The sequence below is a fragment of the Eulemur rufifrons genome, chromosome 19 (assembly GCF_041146395.1).
Source record: "Eulemur rufifrons isolate Redbay chromosome 19, OSU_ERuf_1, whole genome shotgun sequence".
Lineage (NCBI taxonomy): Eukaryota > Metazoa > Chordata > Mammalia > Primates > Lemuridae > Eulemur > Eulemur rufifrons.
The window spans coordinates 42327312-42351684 of record NC_091001.1 but is presented as its reverse complement, the minus strand read 5'-3'; the positions used below and the strand labels follow the sequence as shown (position 1 = coordinate 42351684).

General features: G+C 50.1%; 1 protein-coding gene across 2 annotated transcripts; it reads left to right on the top strand.

Annotated features, from left to right (window-relative positions):
* The first annotated feature begins 1274 nt into the window (after positions 1–1274).
* On the top strand, positions 1275–23934 carry CNGA3 (cyclic nucleotide gated channel subunit alpha 3). 2 transcript variants are annotated; one of them, XM_069494802.1, is made up of 8 exons: positions 1275–1375; positions 6410–6523; positions 8777–8956; positions 12012–12065; positions 15859–15871; positions 17912–18015; positions 19584–19690; positions 22523–23934. In XM_069494802.1, exons 1-8 carry the CDS (start codon positions 1275–1277, stop codon positions 23932–23934), a joined length of 2085 nt encoding a protein of 694 aa, XP_069350903.1. The 2 variants fall into 2 exon arrangements, with proteins under 2 accessions (XP_069350903.1, XP_069350904.1); XM_069494803.1 differs by lacking the exons at positions 12012–12065; positions 15859–15871 and adding an exon at positions 10498–10506 and having other exon boundaries at positions 17908–18015.
* The last annotated feature ends 439 nt before the right edge of the window (positions 23935–24373 follow it).

The window sequence follows — 24373 nt, the reverse complement described above, 5'->3', positions numbered from 1 at the left end:
ATTTGTCTTATTTCTCTTTGTATCTCCTGTAATCAGTCAGAAACTTACTCATTGCTACATAAATGAATAAAATGTTTAAAAATTTTTTTAATCTATTGACAAAATTGGAAATTTAAACTCATAGGCATACTACCCAACATCAGAGATGAGTCAGGCCCCAGCGGAGCCGGTGGTGCCTGGAGTAGCACGTGGTGAGTCGGCCGTGCCGGGCAGGCCCACACGCACAGGGGCTGCTTTGGTGCCGTGCCTCGGGCTCCTTGCCCTGACCTTCCTTTGTGTATGGAATTAATTTACTCCCAGAGTGAGTCACTGGGCTATTTCTAGAAATTGTCATCTTTCTCTGGAGTGATCTCTACTGATATCTGACATACTTAAGACATGCGGAGGCTTGGGGAGCCTGTGCTAGTCTATTTTAGAGAACCTGTCCTCAGGAGTTCATCTTCCAGCTGGAAGAGTTACCCAGAAATCATGGAACTGGCCGATTACACCAGCCCTGCCCACACATAAAGTTTCCTTTCTCTTCAATCACGGTGGCACTTTCCAATGTTTGCTGAAGGGAAAGTGTTTGTGGCCTGATTTCTGGTACAAGGATCCTGCCACACTGACAGGTGTTATCTGTTTGTCTGATTGGACAAGCTACTTAACATCTCTGAGAACCAATTTACTCACCTCTGAATGGGGATAAAAATCATAAGTAGGTTATTGTGAGGATTAAATGAGGTGAGTGTGCATTGGGTTTAGCATCCCATTATAAAGGTTTTCTGAATGTTAAGTATTATTGGTTATGTTTTTACACTTTGTTTTAAAGAAGGATTTGGGGGAGCTACAAAAACATGTGCCAAATTATTATAAGATAAAAGCAAAGAAATGAGAAAACCAGGGTCAAGAGGGACATTGCATCATCCTGGAAAATTATGAGGGTTTTAGATTCCTCACATCAGATACCCACCTGGCCATTCATGCATTCATTTGCTCGGTCAACACTTAACCCTGAGCAGCTCGTCCGCGTGGTGGCGTATACAAAGGAGTGAACGACGCTGTTTGTGCCTCAGGCTGGGAAGAAGAGCCCAGAGAAGTCCAACTAAAACACAGTACAGCAGGAACTACAAGAGATGGAGGACAGTACGCCTGCCAGGACTCGCTGGGAGGCCACGTGGAGTGGCCCTTGTCCATGATGAGCTGGGTTTGTGGTTACTTCCCTGTCCTGATGACATATCTGCTTTGTGTGCACATTTTAGCAATCACCTTGGAGGCCAAATGTGACAACCAAGAAGATGGCCAAGATCAACACCCAATACTCCCACCCCTCCCTGACCCGCCCTGCAGTGAAGACCTTGGACAGAGATCTGGATCACGCTGAAAATGGCCTCGGCAGGTAAGACGGCTTTTCATTCTGTGCCCGGCACGGGTCATTTCCATAGCTGGTCCAGACCGTGGGGAAGAAGGCCTCAGCGCTGGCCAGCCACAGGTGGGAGGGTGGAGGGCATTCACAGAGCTGCCGACTTCCTTCTTCATTTCACTTAATCCTCACAACCCTGGCAAAGTAGTTTTTATTCTTATTTTAGAGATGTGGAACAGGAGGCTCAAAAAGTTACTTAATTGCTACAAGGCAAGAGAATGAAGATTCAAATGCAGCAGACTAAATTCTACTGTATAAACTTCCCTAAATTGCCACACTCCCATGTATACATCAAAAATGTGTTGGACTCTGGCTGTGTCCAGGCCACTGTCCTGGGCACCAAGTGTGTAGTATAAATCACAGGCGCTGCCCTCACTTCCAGGGGACGGTGAGGAGGCAGGCTGTGCTCAGGGCCTGTGTAGGGAGTGGGTCATGCCTTGTCAGCCAAGCCATCAGCCCCAACAACGACATCCTGACACAGGCCGCCATATGGAAACCTGGGGCCTTAAGATCTATTCACAAATGAAGTCTCCACGTAAGATTGATTTAAACAAAAGACTCCAGCACATGCACATACAAATTTTAAAATTTCAGATTACTATTGGGGGCTGGGGGGGGGCTGGCAATAGTGTTTGGACAAACCACACATCTTTGCCTTGAAATTCTGGTCCTTTTAGAAAGCTTTTGAGATAAATAATGAGAACTGTGTACGTAAATATGAATCACACTGTATCTTCAATGGTGTCCGGAAGCCTGCCTTGGGAACCTGTGTGTTGGTGTGGCCCTCTGCTGAGTGCCCCCGGGAGGAAGGAGCCACCGTGTCTCTGTCCCCTGAGACATCCTTGCCCTCGAGTTTTTCACAAAATTGGAGGCCCAGTTTTGTGTTTCTGTCTTGTAAATTATTGGAATTATTTTCACAGTGGAAAGTCAGAAGGAAGGATGAAAACACTTCATTTGAATGAAAACATTTTTGCACCCTGAAATACCAAAAATAAAAATGTCTTGAGTTTTTCTTTTCCACTTAGATCTGTTTAGTTGGCTCAATTATTTAAGAGTTGTCTGGCATATTTTTGAGGATAATGCAATAGAGACAGACGATTCTCTGCTGCAGGGACTTGCAGCTGGGACTAAGGACACCTCAAATCCCAGATCCATCTCCTGGTGCAGCTATTTTGAGTGAGCTTTTGGGCATAGGGGTTTGTGTCCTACAGAACAGAGGCCTTCGTGCTACTCCTGGAGAGGATCCCAAAGCAATTATCACCCAAGAAAGCCATTTTCAGCCTGCTACTCCAGGACCAAAGACTTAAAAATGCATTGGCTTCTATTCCTGGGTCACACGTGGCCACTGAAAGTGGATTCTGATCATTCAGGTTCCTCAGGGCTTAAAGAGGAAAAGAAAAATACCGTGTCACCTTCTCCGGTCCAGTGCTAAAAAGTCACCCTGTTGACTCTCATGTTCCCAAACCCAATGGAGGAAGACACTTGTTCTTGTAGGAACCTCTGCCCCCACCCAATGACAGGAAACTCTCACTGTACGAACATTAAATCTCTCTACAAATAAACTTAGAAGTTGAGCATCACAAGTTGAAAATTATCTCGTCTTTCGAAACAGTCTCTTCATTGTACTAGTTCTTGTTCTTGCTAATTACCAACTTCAGAGCGGCTCTTCCTTCGAAGGCATCACCCCCACATTGAATTGGAGGGAAGTTTCCGGGTTGGCCTGCCCAGGTCGGCTCATTTTACAGAGAATGAGGCCCTGCCAAGCCCTTGCCCCAGGCCCCCGAGCCTGGCCCCCAGCCTCTCGGCCTCTCCACATCCTTGGGAGGTCCTGGCTCCCCATCCTAGCATTGGTGGCCAGAAGTCTCTCCCTTTTCCCAATGTTTGTGTCTCTGTGGGGGCTCAGAATGTCACTTCAGATGTTTGGCTAATCTCCTCTCTTCCCATCTCCCCTCCATCTGCTTGGTAAAATCAGGTTTTTGGAGAAGTAACTAATTGGTTTTACTATTTAAATACTCCCAGGCATTTAACAAGGGTAAAGACTCCGGGGCTAAAAGGAAGGCATTGATTTGGCAGAATTTCAGGCATCAAGAAGCAAGTTGGGAAACACATTGGGAAGAAAAGGCCCCTTGAGCCCCCTGGTACTTATGTCAGTTGCTTAAGGCTCTCCCTGTTCTTCACAGCCAAGTGTGCCTTTCTGGGCACGGATGTTTGAGCAGTACTTAAATCGGCATGAAATGGCCAATTGTTTCTTTATTTCCTTTACAAAGATCGGGAAACATAAGCTCAGAGAGGGAAGTGACCAGCTCACAGAACACCCAGCCAACAGGTGCTGAAGTAGGGATTCGAACCTGGGCCTGCCGGGTCCCCCTCAAGCGAGCATCATAGACCCAGTCCACATGCAGTAGCTCTTGCTGCTGCCAGTGCAGGCCGGCGTTGAAATCCCCACCTGCCCACCAGCCCAGATGTCATGGCTATTGAGTCCTTTTCTATGAATGCAAATGAATCTGGTCTCAGGGTGTGCCCTCATGCAATTAACAGAGACCAGACTAGGCCAAAATGCTGGGCCGACTGCTTGGTGCCCAGAGCTCCTTGCAGAGCTGCTGGTGGGGACAGAACGCCTCCATCCTTGGGATTGCCTCCATATCTTCCAGGTTCGCATGCTGTGACAGAGCCCCAGCCCAGCTGTCAGCTTCCACCACCACCACCTGCATGCCAGCTGCTCAGATCGAAGGACATGAGAGATTAACTCCCTTTTCCCCTTGCCACCTCCTCCCGTTACTGACCTGGGCGCCTTGGAACATGCATCCCATGCTGTAGTATGGAGAATATTAGCAGGGCAAGGGAATCGTAGCTTCTGTACTACAGCAGGGCCTCTGACAGGGTCTCTTATGTGGATACGAATGAGATGTGAGTGGGTCTCTTGTGTGTATAGGGGGAGAATTCAACCCGGTGGTTTGGAAGTAAAGAGCCATACCCATACAGGGCAGCCACATGGATCAGAGCAGTCTCTAGTGGCATGCCACAGGGCTCAGTCCTCAGCCATGTCCTATTAGCTTTTGTTTTTATCTGTGCCAAATATGAAAATACAAAGGGCCTTCATAGAGTGAGTGAGAGCTGGTTTTGAAATGAGATGGAATAATATTGGAATCTCAGCTTTGCCACTTGGCTGTGTGACATCAGCAAAGTTACTTAATCTCTCTGATCTTCCATTTCCTCTCTCATGGGATTGTTATGTGCATGAAATGATAAAATGTATGTGCCTGAGATACAGTAAGCAGTCAATAAAACCATGCCAATGTGGTCTGTGTATGCATTTGTGAATAAGATGGTTTTGTGAGGAAAGGTGAATATGATTCCTCTGCATACATACGGTCCTAAAACATCAAATGACTCAAATAAATGGGAAGGCCCAACAGTTAATTCCAAAAAAAATCAATTGCACATGCCAAAGCTAGGGTCATCTGGCTCATCTGCAGCCTGTGTTACAAGACTTTGGGTTTTTGCTGATGGTAGCTGGTGACCACTAAAAACACACAAACCAAGTCTTCTGAGCTTGGGCTCCACTAGCAGTAGGGTGGTCTCAGTCTACCTTCCCAGTCAAGCAAGAACCCAGGTACCTGCTCACAGGTGAATGATTGTGATGGGAAAGAGACTTGAACCCAAGGAGGAGTGGCTGGTTGAGCTGAGGGTTCTGGCCTGGGAAGCCAGGCACAGTGCAGGTCCCCATGATTAAAGGCACCACATAGAAGATGAAGCTACTTAACTCCATGTGGTTCCAGCAGAAAAGGTAGCCCTGATGTGGGGGGGGGGGGGAGGAGGAGAACCTACAGGCGGCTGGGGCTGTGCAAAGATGGCCCCCTGCTGCTGGAGATGTCAGGGGCACTTCAGAAAGGAGGAGAGAGCAGCTCACCAGCTGGGATTCAACAACCCTCCCTTCTAATCACTCACCAGAGAGACTGAAGCTTCCCCTGACGTTCATCCTGCTCCTGCTTCAGTCATGTCACCGGCTTGTTAAGAAGGCTGATTAGATTGGGACAGGCCACGTGGTCGAATTAATTTGTCTTGCCTGGGTTCCTCAGCACTCGGAGAATGAAGTGCAAATCCCTAGAGGTCAATGCCTGGATGACTTTTAATCAAGCTGATCAAACATCAGGCCGAGGAATTTTTTAAAAAAGAAAAATCTTCCCAAACACATTCCCAGTCTTATTGCAGGCAATTCAGTAAACGCCAGGCTCTGCTGATGTGACTGGTGTTGGTTTTGAGTTGTGGACACCTGTCCTATCTGTGCTCACACTTTGCACTCTGACTTGCACAAGGAAGGTCACCACCCCTTACTTCTGTGTTGCAGAGACGAGAGTCTAGGGTTTGGCAAAGGGCCAAGTGGAAGTGGATGTTTATTTGAAAGTACTGTACAAATTATTTGAACTGTATGTGGAGGTCTAGGCCTGTTCTGTACAATATTCTAGAATATTAACCAGTGGGTTCCCAGGAAGGCTGCCAGACAAGCACACAAATATCTGCCCAGGTAGCATGACTGCAGCACACACAGTTGGGAGGGAGGCCTGGCCTCTAAGCTGGCATTCAATCTGGCCTTAGAAGATGGGGTTCCAGTAGGCAGAGATGTGTTGGAACCAAAATCCTTATTCTGGAATCACTTTGTAGAAGCAGCTGCTATGGCTTGAGATGACAGGCACGGGGGCCTCCCGCCACCCAGTGCTCTGATGAGGGTCATGCCAACATTTGTTCCCCCCTCCCCCCTTCCTTTAGCCCATGGACAGCAGCTGGACATGAGCTACCTTTCTTGGTCAGCCTTGCTCTAAGGGAAAGGCCATACTTATCCCAAAGGCCAGAATCTGCTGGAGGTGAACCCAAGTGGGGAGCCCCTGAGACGGGGCTCGGTGACAGCAGCTTTCCTCATGGAGCAGGGCATCTGGCATCTCACATCTGACTGTGTCCAGGAGGCGCGTGAGCTTGAAATCGATTCAGCACGCTGCATATTTCAATTCCTAGGGCCCACTCGCCGCTGGAAGAGGCGTCGTCAGCACTGCAGCCGGGGGTCGCCATGGACACCAGAGGGCTGGCTGCGGCCAGCCAAAGCCCCTTCACCAGCCAGGGGCCCACCAGGTAACTGACCAGGCTCAGCCCTCACCTTGGGATGGGGGAGCCCAGGGAAGAAAGAAGGTAGATACATCTCGGAAAGAGGTGTGGGGTGGAGGTGGAGTTGAAGATTTGGAAAAGGAGCAGGATCAGAGCAGCCCGAAATCTATCAGTGAGTAATTTACTCTTGGGTCAGGTGTTCTGAGCTCAGAAAAGTCTGAGAAAAACTGCCTTTATCTGAAATTGCTTTAATAAAAACTGGCCCTGAGATGCTTGCTCAATTCTGGAAGAACTCAGAAAAGAGACAAGAGAAGTGGTGAGAGCAGCCAGCCGTGGGAGACCACTGGGTGGACACAGGGCTCTGCCTCGGGCAGTGGTGGCACCAGCTGGAACGGCGCTGGCAGGTTCCCACGGGTGCATGTGGGGGCTCAGGAGCAGGTGTCCTTACAAAAGCATTTGAAAGATTAGCGAGACTCCAAGCTCTGTCTCCCTCTGATGACGTCGGTACCGCGGCTCCAACAGCTGCACCACCTTGAGGAAGTCATTTCACCTTCCCCAGCCTCATCTAGAAAGGCACCTCCCACCACCTGCCCCCCAGGTGGCCTGAGGGCTGCCTCAGGGCCAAGTGCACCCTTGGCAGGTGCTCAGCAAACATCGGGCTCATTATTTCCTTCCGCCACAGTTTTTTACCAACACCGTGGTTTTATGTAGTTGTGTCTTCTATGCTTTTTATTTAAGATTATTGCAAAAAATTCACGTTTCTGTTTATTCTTCATCCTTTTCATCACAGAGAATACTACTCTATCATTATTTATTTAACTAACCCATTCTAGCTGCGCGTTTAATTGATGTTCACTGTTTTTGTTTTACTAATAAAATGCTGTCTGAAGGCTCTTTGGTTGCAAGGAAGAGAACACCTTCATCAGCTCACCCTGGGAGGCCTGGGGGAGGCCGGCACTGGGGCAGGTGCAAGCCAATGGACAGCCCATCTCATGGAAACGGAGCCAACAGAGCTCACGGGCGAGGAGCTGGCAAGGCAGCCGCCTTCTCCCTCTTATTTCCACATGGAGTTTTGTGGTCTTTGTGCTTTTTTCTGTGTGTCTCCTCCACTTTGCTTCTCTGTTTGCACATTAGCAGGCACAAGGCTGAAAATGGCCTTCGCCACGTGATCTTGAGTTGAAACACCCAACCCCATCTTGGAGTGGCTCTCAGTTCAGAGGCTTGAGTGACGCACTGTGGGTCACTTGTCCATCCCTGCTCCTGTTGCTGAGGCCGGAGGGGGAGCATGACCTTGGCTCTACCCCTCAGCAAAGGAAGGGTGTGTGTCCAGAGCAGAGAGGTTGGGCTGGGCAGACCCCTCAAGATATGTCTGCGGCTACAGCTACAAGCCTTTGTCTATATGGGGTATTTTCTTGCTTCAAGTTATCGCCTTAGGCTGAGGTCACAAGTGTGTGCTTAGGATCAAGGTATGTGACAATTCATGGCTTAGTTCCAGGCTGCCTAGTGCTGACTCTAATGGGGGAAGCCCTGTCAGTGGCGGGCACTGCAGATGCCAAATCAGGGACACGAGAAGCCAAGAAGCAGAGTTGAGTGTCTGTCCCCGTCCCCTGTGGCAGAGACACTGGCAGTGGCCGGCAAGGCCGAGGGAATGCCCCTCGCAGGCAGGCTCGAGCGAGGACAAGCCTGGGGCACGGGGACTCCGGTCTCAGGTGCCTGAGCCTGGCACAAGCTCCCGGCGGGTCTGGCTCCAGGAGAGAGGCCGGGACAGGTGGCAAAGGAAATTCTCCGCAAGCCTGGGGAGAAAACTGGAGCTTGTATGAGAAAAAATTAATAAGATAAGGGTGGGAAAAGACTGTAGGTTGCATCCGGATGCCTGTTCCTTTAAACCTTGATCTACATTTATCATCATTTGGACACTGTATTGTTTCACTACCCTGTGCTTAAGCATAACAAATCGCTCTCTGCTGAGCAAAAGGAACGATGATGGAAGAGCTTACCAATCCCCCATCTGAAGGATCATGCCTTAGGCAGAGTACAAGTTCACAAGGACAAAGCCATAATAAAGAGAGTGTCTCTCTTTAGGAGGAAGTTCTGCCCCAGACTGCAGGGGTAGAGGAGAAGGCGGTGAGAGGCCCCCACAAGGTGGAGACGCAGACTTGAACCGCAGCCCCCAGCACCCACACCCTGCTGGTCTTCTCCGCTTCTGCCCAGGCCCTCAGGATGGGGGCGCAGGGGGGATTTCCTTCATCTTCTGCTCAGCGCCTATCTGTGTCCTTCCAGGGTGTCGCGCCTCATCGTCTCACTGCGCGCATGGGCCGCCAGGCACTTACACCATGAGGACCAGAGACCTGACTCTTTTCTGGAGCGTTTCCGTGGAGCTGAGCTCAAGGAGGTGTCCAGCCGAGAAAGCGATGCCCAGGCAAGCATGGGCAGCCAGGAGCCACCAGACAGAGGGAGAAGGTAAGGAACCGAAAAGGAGGGCAGGCCTGTGGCAGCCACGGTGGGGCAGGAAGCACCTGCTTTGTGGGGTCCTGCTTGGATGCCCCACAGGTGGCCCCAAGCCTGATCCATTCCTTGAGGAACATCACATGCTCCAAAAGCCTCCACCAGCGTCCAGGAGTCCCTGCAGGAGAAGAAAGCCTTGAGCTAGAGCGCCCAGCCTCATTTGACCACTGCCCTCATCCTACACGGAGCTCCTCCTAGGGCCCCCTAGAAATAGTGATCTCAGAAACTCATCTGGGGACGCTGGTCAGCAATCTCTCTCCACCAAAGGACCTTTGTCCTTTGACCCTGTACACTATGACCCATCTTGCTTGAAAACAGGACCTTTTATACCATGAGCCTTGGGGGGTACCTAATGGTACCCACAAAGAAGGTCCACAGGTTGGTCAGAATTTTCAAGGGGCACCATCCATGTCCCAGGTCAGGGAAAGAATCACTGGGTGAGGGGAGGGGGGACACTAGCTGGGGGTGGAGTGGGGGGATGGGGAGAGTGTTTGCTTTTTGGTGGGAGGAGCTGCAGAACCAGGGCCTCTGCACGTCTCTTTGCACGGCCCCCACCCCGACTGGGAGACTGGTGCCCTCACCCCCAGACACACAGGGCTGCTGCCTCCCTCCCTTCCTGGCTTGCTCTTAACAAGTGTCCCCAGCAGGAGGTCTGTGGAGAGACCCTTGGACCACCAGGGGTGGAATCCATTGTCACTGGGCAGCAGAGGGTCTCTTTAGGACCCAGAACCTGTTTTCTAGGGAGGATGGGGGCAGGGTTGAAAAGCTCTCTTTTGGCTGAATCCTCTAGATAACGCTGAGATTTACAAGATGGAAAAGTGGAAATAGGCATGATTGCTCAAGACAGTCCTAGATAATTTTCTAGAGAAAATGCCATCTGTTTTGATGTCACTGCGGAGAGGATGGGCTCAGGCTGGCTGGGGCTTCTCAGGTGGGCCCTGGGGGGCCCTGGGGGGGTGACAGTGATGGACCCACAGGGGAAACATGATGGAGCTTCCTGGAGCTTCCATTTTTCTTCCATATGGGGGGGGCGGGGTGCAGTATTTTTATATCATAGATGATGTCAGGTATTGCAAAATGTTCAGGCATTTTTAAGATAAAATAGGAGAATTCAAGGACATTTCTTGCTATCGACTGCTTTAGGAGATAGCAGGTTCAGTCTTTTCTCCCGGGGAAAGGTGTGAGAGAGACTCTCCAGCTGAGATGCGAGGGCCACTGAGGAGGCATCCCCAGGCCAAAGTTTTCACATGAACTTGGACTGCAAACTCTCGGGCTCCCTGGGCTGTGGGGAGGAGACTGGGTGCCAGCCAGGACAAGGCAGGGCAGCCCCGGATCCCAGAGCCGGCATCCCAGACCCAGACGGGGTGCCGTGAGCACAAGGCTTTCATGCTGCTTGCTGCTGAGACAGAAAGACAGGAGGGACAGCAGACAGGTAAGGAAGAAGAGAGGATGGAGAAGGAGGAAGAAGGGAGGAGGAGGAGGAGGGCGGGAGGGAGGAAAAAGAGGTTTCTTAGCAAGCCAGACAGAATGATTCAATTTCTAATGGGAAAACAAAGACTTCCTTAGCTAAGTTGATCAAATTATCTTCCTACATCCTTGGAGATGAATGTTAGACTCTTTGTCCATTTCCCAATGTGACTAGATGAGCAGAGAGTTGAGCTAGGACCGCATCAGGGCAGGCCCGACGACACCACAGACACCCAATCACTCGCCAGAAGGTTGGGGGTGGGCTGACGAATGCGATGGTGCAGGACGGTAGCTGCTCCGTCATCGAGGCTTCCTGAGGGGGAGGGTTTTAAACTTCTGGAGGCAAAGTCCCAACTGCAAAGCAAAGCGTATGCAGAGACAGGTCTTAGTTACCGCGAGAGCTTGGCCTTGCAGGATTACAGGCACAGAGGTGTGGTGAACACGGGCCGCTGCAGCCCCTGGAGCTCAACTTTCCCTCCATCACAATCTCATGGGAGTTTCAGCTCCTTGGGGGTTTTCGGAAGAGCAGAGCCAATCCAGAAACAAGCAGTGACAGCCACATCTTAGACAGGGAGAGGACGGCTGGCAGACTTGCAGAAGTAGCCAAAATGGCGTTTAGCTGCATGTTCAGCATCACAGAAGAGATGCCCTGAGAGCCAGGCCAGGGTGTCACTAGCCACGGGCTCCAGTCCCTGTGGTCTGCAGTGACCGTGGACAGGCAAGCTGCCCTCCAGCTCTATGAGGCCAACTGGCTTTCTTAATGAAACCAGCCATGTCAAACTTGTACTGACAGTTGAGCACTTGGAAATGTACCTTTTCCTATAGGGTACCATGAAATACACAAAATTCAACTTTAAATAAACATCCAGTTTGTGCAAAACCAACCCTACCTTCCACCGGATTCTCACATAGATCATGGGTGGCGGGCCCTGAGGTTATAAGATTTTGGTGGAGGGCAGGTCAGATAGACTAAAAGCTGAGACAATTCTGCCCCCAGTCAATTTTTGGCCCTGCTGACTAGAAGAGGTTACCATGGTTGAACTTTCGAGGGAGGGCACACTTGGACAGCCTTTGCAGATGACGGTAGCAAGTTGCTGCTGCGGGATGTGTCTATCCTGGTGCAGAAGGCGTGAGACCTCCTTCACCTGAGAGGCATGGACACAGTCCGAGGGCAGAGGCCATGTCAGGTCCATTTCTGTGCCCTGTGTAGTGCCTGGCACCCTGCCCTGCACAGGGCAGAACGGAATGAAATCGAACGGAATCTGAGGCTGGGCAGCTGGATAGGATTCAAATGGTTAATCCTCATTTATTCAGAAGCCTCATCATGTTCATCCTCTCTTCCCCCACGGCTTTTGCCAGAGCTAACTAGTCATAAAAAATTTTTTGGCCTTGATGAAAACAAAACCCTGTGTTCTTCAAGCTGTGAGCAGAAGGGCCCGGGAGAAAGGGCTAGGGGTACCCAAATAATCACCTGGGTAGAGATGGTCCCACGTCATGGAAGATGAGCTCAGATTGCCATGCTGTTCTCTCTGCCTCCCTGCAGCGCCTGGCCCCTGGCCAAACACAATACCAACGCCAGCAACAACTCAGAGGAGGAGTAAGTACCCGGCTCCCAGCAGAGCCTCGCCTCCCAGTGCTGGGGGCCACCCTCCTCCCCGTAGAAGCCCCAGCTTTACCTCCCTCCTTAAGTGCCCTCGCTCCCCCTCCCAAAACACCAGTAGGCCATTCTAGAATCCTGCTCCCTCTGTTGGAAATCCATGCCTGTGACCAGATGGGGGAGAAGGGATGAGGTCTGTGTGACTTCTTTGGGGAAGTCATTTTATCTCTTTGGCTCTCATTTTTCTCATCTACAAACAGAGGTTGGGGCCGGGCGCGGTGGCTCACGCCTGTAATCCTAGCACTCTGGGAGGCCGAGGTGGGCGGATCGTTTGAGCTCAGGAGTTCGAGACCAGCCTGAGCAAGAGCGAGACCCCACCTCTACTAAAAATAGAAAGAAATTATATGGACAGCTAAAAATATATATAAAAAAAAATTAGCCGGGCATGGTGGTGCATGCCTGTAGTCCCAGCTACTCGGGAGGCTGAGGCAGGAGGATTACTCAAGCCCTGGAGTTTGAGGTTGCTGTGAGCTAGGCTGACGCCACGGCACTCACTCTAGCCTGGGCAACAGAGTGAGACTCTGTCTCAAAAAAAAAAAAACAAAAAAAAACCAGAGGTTGGATCAGATAAACGCTTTAAATTTTAACATTCTACATCGCTATATATTTGAGGGTGTAAAACTGAGTTCCTTTACAGAGCAAGGGATATGTTCCTTAATGATGGAACACATTTTTTTCATTCTGCAACCTGGGGCTTCCATGTGCCAGTGAAATGCCAATTCTTAAGGACAATTCAGGCCAATTTCGAGGGCGTAAGCAGGGCAGTGGAAAGAGGAAATTTAAATATTTACAGCGAGCAGCCTCTTGAAAGGATGACCTGTTGCAACTACTTTCTATCACCAGATGCTGAGCTGCAAGATTAGTTTGATGTGTGATTTTCGCAAGTGCCAACCAAGAGCCCGGGGAGTGTGTGGCATGTGTGTGAGATTGCACATGTGCATTAACACATGCGTGTCGCGTGCACGAAATTCTCCATTCTCACCACTTTATAGAATACTATGATTGGAGATCTTAGTTGGAGGTTAGGGGAAAAGCATCAATATCAGCAAGAAATGCCAATTTCTTGACTTCCGATTGACAGAGAAATGTGGCAAGAGTTTTTCTTGTTCTTTCCCTCTTTGTTCCTTGGGCAGAACTTTTTTCTGTTTCTCTCCATGAAGGAATCATGTATTTTGTTTGCATAAATTTGGACATCAAATCCAGAGACCCAAATGCCAGCAATCAAGAAAAATGAAATGATGTCATCTACAAAAGAATAGCTATTGTGATATGTGGTTGATTTAAAGTCAGACCTGAGATTAAACACCTTTGAAAGCCTAGTATTGAGTCTCTCTGGCAGGGAAAGGCTCAGGGCACTGGGAACCGTGGACAGAAGTCTTGTGGATCTCTAGGCTGGGTTGTCCTGCGGCTGGGGTGTGGGCAAGGATGGGGTTAGACAACGTTGGCTGCAACAGCCTCTTAAGTCTTTTCATATACATGGCTCTCTTCATGGATCCACACTGAAGCCAAGGACCAAGGTACAAAATTGGGAACTGTCCCAAAATGAGGACACCTGGACACAGAAAAATAACTCTTTATGGATGACTTTCCTCCATTCTTCCACCACATATCTGGCATTTTCCCTTAGTCCTATGGGTTCTGAATAATTTTTTCCTCCGCCATCAAACTGTTCCCAGCCAAAATCAGCATCATTTTGCAACTCTGTGCAAGTTCTTTTGGGGCAGTTCTGGGTGGACTCAGGGACACGACTGGATGGTGCTTTTCTAGGCCCTCACAGCATGGTAGCCAGAGGAAAGGCCACGGTCTATAACCCAGGGCCACAAATCCTGGGCAAGGCAAGCTGAACCTGGTATAAACTCCACACGGGGCTGAACACGCCCAATAAGCTTGTGGGCAGCGCCCTCTGCTGGTTCGTTGACATTAATTCTCCAGTGGCAGAAAATGAGATTCAGGGTTCATATCACAATACATTCAAGAAGACAGCGGATAGGTAACCGTCCTTGCTCTTCTCATTTCACAATTTTAATAACCTTTTATTCTATTACACTTTATTGAAATACTCATTGCTGAAAACTTGGAAGACAAGAAAAGCACCTGGGCGCCTACACATACAAAAAGTACATTTCATGTTAACAGTGGAATTCCACTGCCAGAGATAACCCCTCTTAATGTGTTCGCAAATATGCCTCCAACTTTTTTCTAGGCATACATATTGTGTAGCTAGATAGATACAATATATTTAACATATATACTTGTTAAGAGCATTTGTATCCCAGTTTAGTCCCCTAAGAGCTTTGTGACTGTGGGCAAGTTATCTGACTTGTGTCAGTTTCCTGGCTTATAAAACAGGGACTATAATAGTGTCTTATTTTCAGGGGGGTGTGAAAACTAAATGTGTTAATATATATAAAGTGCTTTGAGCACTGCCTAGTACACAGGAGGCGCTCAATAAATATTAACTAGTGTGGTTGGTGGAGTAGACCCCCATAAAGATGTCTACCATCCTAAGCCCTAGAACCCGTAAATAGGTTGTCTTGTATGGCAAGGGGGACTTTGCAGATGTGACTAAATGTAAGGTCCTTGAGATGGGGAGATGATCCTAGATTATCGGGGAGGGGGGAAACAATATAATCCCATCAGTCCTTAAAAACAGAAGAAGGAGATTGGAGAGTGGGTCAGAGAGGTGAGATGGAAGAAGAAGAGAGAGTCACATTGGGAGAGGGACTCGATCCACGGTTGCTGGCCTTGCAGATGGAGGAAGAGGGGCACGAGCTCGGGAAGCAGCAGCCTCTAAAAGCTGGGAATCGCCTTTCATTTATGGCCAGCAAGAAAACAGCGACTTGGGTCCTACAGCTCCAAGCAACTGAATTCTGCCAACAGTCCAAATCAGCAGGAAGCAGACACTCCCCTGGAACCTCTAGAAAGGATCGTAGCCCTGCGGACACCTTGATTTTAGTCTGGTGAGACTTCTGACCTACAGATCTGCAAGATGACAAGCTTGCGTTGTTTTGAGCCACTAAGTTTGTGATGATTTGTTCTTGAAGCAATAGAAAACTAATACAGCTGTTACTATGAACTCCTGCAGTCTGCTTTTTAACTTAGCAAAATATTAAAAACAATTTTCCCATGTCACCAACTATTCTTTGACCACATCATTTTTAATTTTTATTTTTGTTTTAAGATTGGGTCTCACTATGTTTCCCAGGCTGGCCTCAAACTCCTGGGCTCAAGCGATCCTCCTGCCTCAGCCTCGTGAGTAGCTGGGACTACAGGCACGTACCACGATGCCTGGCTCACAACTTCGTTTTAATCTGACCTTGTAGAATTTCATTGTTGATAATGAATCTCCTACTGTTACATGATTAGACTGCTTACGCTTTTGGACTATTATGAACAATGGTAGTGATTATCCCTCTATAAGCACGCTTGTACATATCCTTGATTGTTTCCTTAGGAAGTGCTAGGCAAAAGTGGACTGGTCTTTTTCAGTGAGTGTTTAATTAGCAGACATTCATTTCTCACCCCATGCCTTCCTCCAGACTGTGGAAGAGCAAAATCAGAGGGGCCCCACGGTGGTTCCAAGAGTGCCCCTTCAGCAGGCAAGGCCTTAACCTTTCGCTTTAGTTTCCTCAACTGTCCCGTGGGGCACTAATGCCTGCCCTGCAAAACTATTACAACTGTTCATTAGATAACTTTATGAGAGTACCTAACCCTTAAAAAACATGCAATAAAGAAGAAAAAGTAGAGTAAAGTCATGTGTTGAGGAGACACCTGCACCAGCAGGCCCGTCCTGCACACACAGGCAGAACTGCCTCGCAGCCCAGCACAGGCTGAATACACGTCCGACCCGGCTGCGTCTGCAAGCTTCGAACAGGGCTGAGATTTGCCACAACATGCGTCACAAACCTGCCTGTTTGGATTTTGCTTCCCTTCTGCTGTCTGGCTTTCTCCCCAAGGCCGGCGTTTTCATTTGGTCCAGAGACAGGTTTTGAGAGCAGCAGACAGACCACACCCCTTGCTTCAGAACCAGGGGCTTGGCGTGTCACTTCCAAAACTCTGAGCGACTTTTCTACCCTCAGTGTGTGGATTTAGGTTTATTTTCCATGACCTCAAAATGTCTCCAGTCTCAGGTTGTTTATGACCTCCCAGGAATTCAAGAAAACAGGTCAGAAATTATAGAACTTTAACTGGGCCACTAATATCGCAATATATACTTCAATGGGGTAGTTTACCTCACACTTTGGGAACAATAATAATAATAACGGTAATGAAATCGATAACCTCATTTCATCCCAGTGCCCTGGAAATATCCATTTCCTATGCTGTGTCCTCTCTTATGACACTGCCGCCTTCCCTTTCTACCATGGTAATGTCCTTGGTATACGAAGTCTGCTGGATGTCACCCTGCATCAGCCAATGACAAGCAAAAAAGGAGGAGCAAGAGAAATAGGAAAACGAGAGAAAGGACCGTCTAAAACACTGAGAGACGCTGCCTCCAAAGAGCGAATCCAATGGTCAGAGCAGGCCAGCCCATCCCTGTGGGGTCCAGGACTGGGTGTCTTGGAGCAATGCTGTCAGTTAGCATCATCCTAGGGTGGAAAGGAGCTGGTCCAGGCTGGAGACCAGGCTTCCTGAGACCATGTGAGGTCCTGTTCTGTAGGCCAAGGCCTCTCCCAGCTCTGGGAACCCAAGGGGCCTTCCCATTAAAGAGGGTTGTTTGTCTGCAGTCTTAGGCGAGCAGCCGGGGGGTGTCCCTATGAACCTGCTCATGTGCCCCCCGCAAGCATTTTGTTTGCCCATGCAAGTGGGCTGCACAGTCAGGATAAGCCAAGGGCTTCTTTGGGGCACTAGAAGATACTATATTCACAAACCTGCATCCAACCCCAAAGGCGATGAGAATTGTTGGGGACATTCCAAAGCCCTGACAATGAGTCGTTGATCTTGCACTTGCTGAGTCCAGGCCAATGCAGGAGGGCACCAGGGTCTCCTCTGGGGCACAGGAGCAGCTCTGCAGGCCTGGGCCAGCATGTAGGACATATGGAATGGTGGTGGGGGGACACATGGACCCCAAGAAAAGGAAGAGTCTCTGGTATTACCTATAAACTCGAATCCACAGAAAATCCTGAAAATAAAAGCTAAGCACTCTAAGCAATGTCTTTCTTTCAGTGTTGGCCCACGTAACCTGGATTATTCCCAAGACCATGGTTTCTAATGGAAAGGCAGAATCCAAGTGTTGTAAATGAGCCTTTGAGACATCGGCACAAATGCAGTGAGGGTGTGGAGAGGGTTCCTAAGGGAATACTCCAGAGCTCCCAAATTCAGTCCAGAGAGGAGCTGCCTCAGAACCGCCTGGGAGATGTTTAAATGCACATTTCCAGGCCCCAGCCCTGGAGGGGGAGTGGGTGTGCCCTGGGAATCGGCATGTTCACGGAGCTCCCCCAGACCTCGGCAGATCTCAGGGACATTGCCCTGCTGCGTTTTCACCCCCAGCATCCTGAAGGGCATGGATGTTGCCACGGCACGTGGGGATGTCATCACCAAGATCCTGTATCCACCATGGCTTCCTGGGGAGTTGAGCTGGGAGGGAAGCACCTCCAGAGTCGGCCCCACCTCCCAGCCTGTCTTCCCACACAGGGACACCCCACGTGACCTCCTGAGGCTAAGAGGACCCTGCTGAGAGGCACTTCCTGAGCTTCAGACTGAAGTGCCCTGGGATCTCTAAACTAACCCAGGTCTCTAAACCCCTCCAAAGCTGCAGTGCTTGTGTGTGTCGCATCTCCAGGAAGAAGAAGGACCCGGTCGTGGTGGACCCCTCCAGCAACATGTACTACCACTGGCTGACTGTCATCGCCATGCCCGTCTTCTACAACTGGTGTCTGCTCGTGTGCAGGTAGCGGGGAGGGAACAAGGGCACCGGCCCAGGACACAGGGTTCTGATTCTTACTCAGGAGACCTGAGTTCTGGTTCCCTCACGGCCACCTTTAGCTCTTGTGCCTCAGTTTCTCCGTCCATAAAAATAAGAGGTTCTCAAAGAGGACCATCAGGGTGCTCTGGTGGGGAACTGAGCTTGACATGGACAGCGAGGGTCCTGGCATTTGGGGGCCTCCTTGAGCCAGTTATAGGAGGAGGCTGCAGAGGCAAGCTGCTCTTCCTCCAGTAAGCAGGAGGGGTGTTGAGGGCCTCTCCTAGGAGGCTGCTGTCTGTGGATGCAGGGGCAAGATGCTGCTCCTCTGAGGGGAAGCCAGGGGCTTGGGCTTTCCCCAGCAGGCCTACAGGGTGGGGATACCGCAGGGAGCAAGGTCTTCTGAGGGCAAACGAGGCTTCGGAGCGTCCCGGAGTTTGCTGCCAGGCAAGGATGCAGGTGAGCTGCTGCTGCTCTGTGGGCAGGCAGGGGCTTTGGGCATTTCTGAGCAAGTCTGCAGGCTGTAAGCTGCAGAGCCGGAGGAAGGGCTGAGCTGCTACTCTCTCGGGGCCCTTCCTAAGCAGCCCTGCAGCACAGGTGTGCAGAGGCAGGTCACCGCCATTCTGAGAGTTAGCAGGGGCTTTGGGCTCTCCCGAGCCAGCACACAAAATGATGCAGGGGAGAGTCCTACCCTTCTGAGAGTAGACATGTGGGCTTCGGGGTGTTCCTGAGCAAGCCTGCCAGACAGAGCCCCTGCTCCACTATGCGGTGAGTTATGGGGCGTTTCTGATCACTCTGCATGACAGGGATGCAGAGGAGACCTGATGCTGTCTGAGCATGAGCAGAGGCATCTCCTGCTCGTCTGAGGGCTTGTGGGCCAGGTGGAAAGGGCGAGAACTTGGGGTCTGTCTTAGCAAGCGGTCAGGATGGGGTGCCCAGGCAAGCTGCTGCTCTCTGAGGGGAGCCAGGCCTTGGGGAGGCAGGGGGAGCCAGGCAGGGGACGCTGGGGTTGCTGAGCAGGCTGCAGGGTGGGCTGCAGGGTGAGATGCAGGGTGGGCTGCAGGGCAAGCTGCTGCTCTCCTGAGGCTAGCAGGGGGTCTGGGGGTGCTATTTGTGTGAGCATAAAGATCGAGAAGGTTGAACACAGTTACTAGCCTGTTCAATTGTTAATCTCTCAGAAATTCTCCTATTTTTGTTGGCATTTGACCCTAGAAAGGGCAAGTCCTTAGCCCCTTACCTGACTTCTCCCGTGAGGCCTGGGAAACTGCACCTCCTGGGGTTCCGCTCACTGCTGCGAGGAACAGGGCTGCTCTTTGGGGTCAATCCCAGCTTTTCTTCCCAGGAGCCCTGTGACCATGGAACAGAAAAGCTTCCCAGAGCATGGGCCTCCTGGTCAGAAGCTGGGGTGATTGTGCTTGTGTAGTCACACCGGAGGTAGGGCTGCACCCGGAGGAAATGATCCCGTGTTTGCAGCACAGAGCCGGTGCCCGCACACGGGTGGCCCATGCTCCAGACACGCAGCACGCAACCATCCGTCTCACGCTTGGCTTGTTTAGGGCCTGTTTTGATGAGCTTCAGTCCAAGTACCTGATGCTGTGGCTGGTCCTGGACTACTCCGCAGATGTCATCTATGGCTTGGATGTGCTGGTACGAGCCCGGACAGGTGAGTGTGACCCTCGGAGGGGGGAACCATGGGGACCACGGGAGTGTTCAGGGAGATCCAAGGTAGGTTGCACATTACCTACCTTAGGCCATGAGAGGCCAGCAGGTCTGGGGACTTCCAGCCTTGAGGATGGGTGGTGCTGCCCCAAGCCCTCTACACCCAACCCTTGGGTAGGACCCTGAGCACAGGTCAGCACACCTGGGCTCTGGGCTCTGTTCCTCCCATGAGCTGTGTGACCTCGAGCAAGGCAAGCTGTCTCTCTGGGCCCTGTTTGAACCACCTGTGAAATAAGAAGGCCAAACTGCAATTTCAAAGACCCCTCCAGCTCTGACTACCCAAAATCCGAGGGAGTGGGCGGGAGAGCTTGGTCAGTCTTGGAGTTTCTCTTCTCAGACGTTCAGGGATCCAGGACATGTTACTCTGCGGCTTTCAGGGGAGTTTTAATATGTGAGGGACTAAAATCTAAAAGCAGGCCTAGGCAGGTATGACTTCCTTTAAATGGCCTCTGGTTGGGGGTGGGGAATGACACCCACTCACATGGTAGGCTCCAAGCTGTGTGCCCTTGGGGCACCTTTTTCTAATTTGCCCACAGACATCATCTAAGCTGGTGGAGGCCCTGCTTATCTCTTCAAAGATTTTTGAATGTAAAACTGTGCATAGCTGTCAATGTAAACACCACCAGCTCACAGCAACCAGCCTTGGCATGGCCCGGTGTGCAAAGCATTTCAAGCACATCTTGCTTTCTCATTAGGACAGCTCCTTAAGACAGAAAGCGCAGGCATGATTTTATCTCCACCTTGCTGATTTATAAACCTGGGCCAGAGAGGCTGAGTGACTTGCCCAAAGTCCACGGTCACTACGCCAGACTGGCACCCAACTGCTTCCACACTGGTGCCCAGCATCATAACTTAGACGACCTTGAATGCACAGCTTGAGGCTTACATGGGTGACCCAGCCAGCCCTGGCAGTCTGCTCCTCTGCCACGGTCACGTTAGCCGGTGTAGACACCAGAGCTCCATGAGTGGCCCATTGGGCCGACTGTCCCTTGTCTCAGCCGAGCTTCAGTGGGCCAAGATGCCCTCACTCAGACGTCTACCCCACCCCTTCTTGTGCCTGGGTACTACGCTTGTCAACCTAAGATTCAGCAGGAAGCTGGGGGGAGGGAGGCACAGAAACCAAGTGGCCAGGAATCATAGCTAGCCCACAGAGAAAACTCATCAGAATTGAGAGAAGAAATCTTAAAGAAGCAACAAGGAGGCCCCAGGCACGAGGAGGGCTACTAAGGATCTAGGCACTCAATAAACTCACCTGTAACAAAAGAATGCAGTGAGGAATGGGGCTGGAGACCAGGTGTCCCTTGTACGTGACAGCAAATGGATTTTCAGTGATATCAGAGGGGGACAGTCCTGCCCTCAGTCTAGCCTCAAAGTGTGGCCTGGACCAGTAGCAGCAGCCTCTGCTGGAACTTGCGAGAAGCTCCCAGACCAGCTCTGGGGGCGGCTCGGCAGGCACTCTGTTTCACAGAGCCCTCGGGTAATTCTGATGCTCACCAAAATTGAAAAAACATTCATTATATTATTCTCTCCACGGTTGTGCCTGTCTGAAAATATAAACAAAATAAATAAAAAGCATGCAGGCCACGGCCTATTTGACTGATTTCAGCAGACATGACCCCCGTCACTCCCAGTGTCCAGTCCTCTTCCAGACCAGTCTGAGTCTTTGGGGGTGGATCCTAGACTTCGTATGTTCTAAAAGCCCCCTGGGTGATAGTAATGTGCGACCAAGAAGGAGAACCGCGTTCCTGCGCAGTGTTGTGAAAAGGCAGGTCGTGCCCATTAGTGACTAGTGAGATGAATTTGGTAGGCCATGCCCTGCGTTTTTAAAATTTCTATTATTAACATTTTGAAACATACAGAAAAACAGAGAGAACAGTATTATGAGTCTCATGTGCCCTTATCCAGCTTCAACAGCTAACAACATTTTGCCCATCTGGTTTCATCTGTCCCCCTACTATCCCCTTTCCTTGGCTGTAATGTTTTAAAGCAAATCCCAGGCAATAAGCACTTCAGCACTATCTCTAACTTTAAAGGACCCTTTTTGATATATATGTGTGTGTGTGTATATATATATATGCACGCATATATATATAATTTCCATTTATCTATTACAATTTAGTAATCATTTCTTGCTATCATCTAATACCCAATCCATATTCAAATTTACTCAATTGACCTAATAGATTAGAACATCATAGAACAGACAATATCAGAGTGCATTTCCTGTAGTAATGGTAAGTGTTGTTTTTGGTAGTATTATTTCTGTAGGTATCACTACATATTGTGTAATCATGATGTACAATATCTTTAAGTGGACTGTTAACTGAAGAGATAATGAGGTTCATAATTTGGAAAGGAGAGCTTTATTTCCTCTAAAGGGTTGCAGCCTGCGGCGGTGGCCATTCCAACAGACTGGAGAGCAGAGCCCCAGCCAGATACTGGGAACACATGCTTCGAGTGAGGGACAATGGGAACAGGAATTTATACTGAGCAGGATGGCCAAATATACATATTTAACAAGCCATAGGAGGAGTCATGAATATTTATGAAAGGAGAAACATACCTGACATGAGCAAGGGAGCAGGTATAGCGATGCATGTCTGACCTATTCCGTCATGGCTAGGAATTCAGTTTTAAGGTTATTCTGGGATTCCCTTGGCCGAGAGGGGGTCAGTTCAGTCAGTGGGGAGCTTAGGGTTTTATTTTAGTTCACAGGACCATGGTCAAAAAAAGTTAGTTTCTCTGATGCCCAAGTGACCTCCATCTTCTTCTTTAGGTTTCCTTGAGCAAGGCTTAGTGGTCAGGGATGTTGAGAGGCTGTGGAAGCATTACACAACGACCTTGCACTTCAAGTTGGACGTGTTGTCCCTGGTCCCCACAGACCTGGCTTACTTAAAGCTGGGCATGAACTACCCAGAACTGAGGTTCAACCGCCTACTGAAGATTTCCCGGCTCTTCGAATTCTTTGACCGCACAGAGACAAGGACCAACTACCCCAATGTGTTCAGGATTGGAAACTTGGTCCTGTACATCCTCATCATCATCCACTGGAATGCTTGCATCTACTTTGCCATTTCCAAGTTTATTGGTTTTGGGACAGACTCCTGGGTCTACCCAAACATCTCAATCCCAGAGTATGGACGCCTCTCCAGGAAGTATATTTATAGTCTCTATTGGTCCACCTTGACCCTGACCACCATCGGTGAGACCCCACCTCCTGTGAAAGATGAGGAGTATCTCTTTGTGGTCATAGACTTCTTGGTGGGCGTTCTGATTTTTGCCACCATTGTGGGCAATGTGGGCTCCATGATCTCGAACATGAATGCTTCACGGGCAGAGTTCCAGGCCAAGATTGACTCCATCAAGCAGTACATGCAGTTCCGCAAGGTGACCAAGGACTTGGAGACACGGGTTATCCGGTGGTTTGACTACCTGTGGGCCAACAGGAAGACGGTAGATGAGAAGGAGGTGCTCAAGAGCCTCCCAGACAAGCTGAAGGCTGAGATCGCCATCAACGTGCACTTGGACACTCTGAAGAAGGTTCGCATCTTCCAGGACTGCGAGGCGGGGCTGCTGGTGGAGCTGGTGCTGAAGCTGCGGCCCACCGTGTTCAGCCCTGGGGATTACATCTGCAAGAAGGGGGACATTGGAAGAGAGATGTACATCATCAAGGAGGGCAAGCTGGCTGTGGTGGCTGATGATGGGATCACTCAGTTTGTGGTCCTCAGTGATGGCAGTTACTTTGGGGAAATCAGCATCTTAAATATCAAAGGAAGCAAGTCAGGGAACCGCAGGACGGCCAACATCAGAAGCATTGGCTACTCGGATCTCTTCTGCCTTTCGAAAGATGACCTGATGGAGGCCCTCACCGAATACCCTGAAGCCAAGAAGGCCCTGGAGGAGAAGGGACGGCAGATCCTGATGAAGGACAACCTGATCGATGAGGAGGTGGCCAAGGCTGGGGCAGACCCCAAGGACATCGAGGAGAAGGTGGAGCACCTGGAGTCCTCCCTGGACACTCTGCAGACCAGGTTTGCGCGGCTTCTGGCTGAGTACAATGCCACCCAGATGAAGGTGAAGCAACGACTGAGCCAACTGGAGAGCCAGGTGAAGAGCTGCGGGAGTGGCCTCCTGTCTGATGGGGAGGCTCCTGCAGAGGCAGCAAAAACAGAGGACAAACAGCAGTGAAAATGCGTCTGTCTCCTGCTTCACAGGGTCAGCTTCAGTATGATGCTATGTGGCCACAGCTGGGTGGCATGGAAGTTGGCCAGGGTTAATTCCAGCTTTACTCAGCCTTTGAAAGCTGTGTGGCTGGTTTCCTCACCTAGAAAGCCTTGGTTTCCTCACCTAGAAAGTGCCAGGTTATTGTGAGGTCCACAGGAAACACTACCCGAGGCAGGGTGCGTAAAGTACTAAGTATCACCAATCCAAGGATAGGAAAGTGTATACACAGGACTCTAGTTATTTTTTATGGACTCCACAAGGAGTTTTTAGGCTTTTTAATCTAATTTTCTTATAAACGGAAGAGTATTTCACCACCCTCCTCCTCCCCAACCCTACTCCACCACCATCTGATAACAGATATAGAACAGGAAGCTGAAGGTACAAAGTAGTAACTCAATTTCCA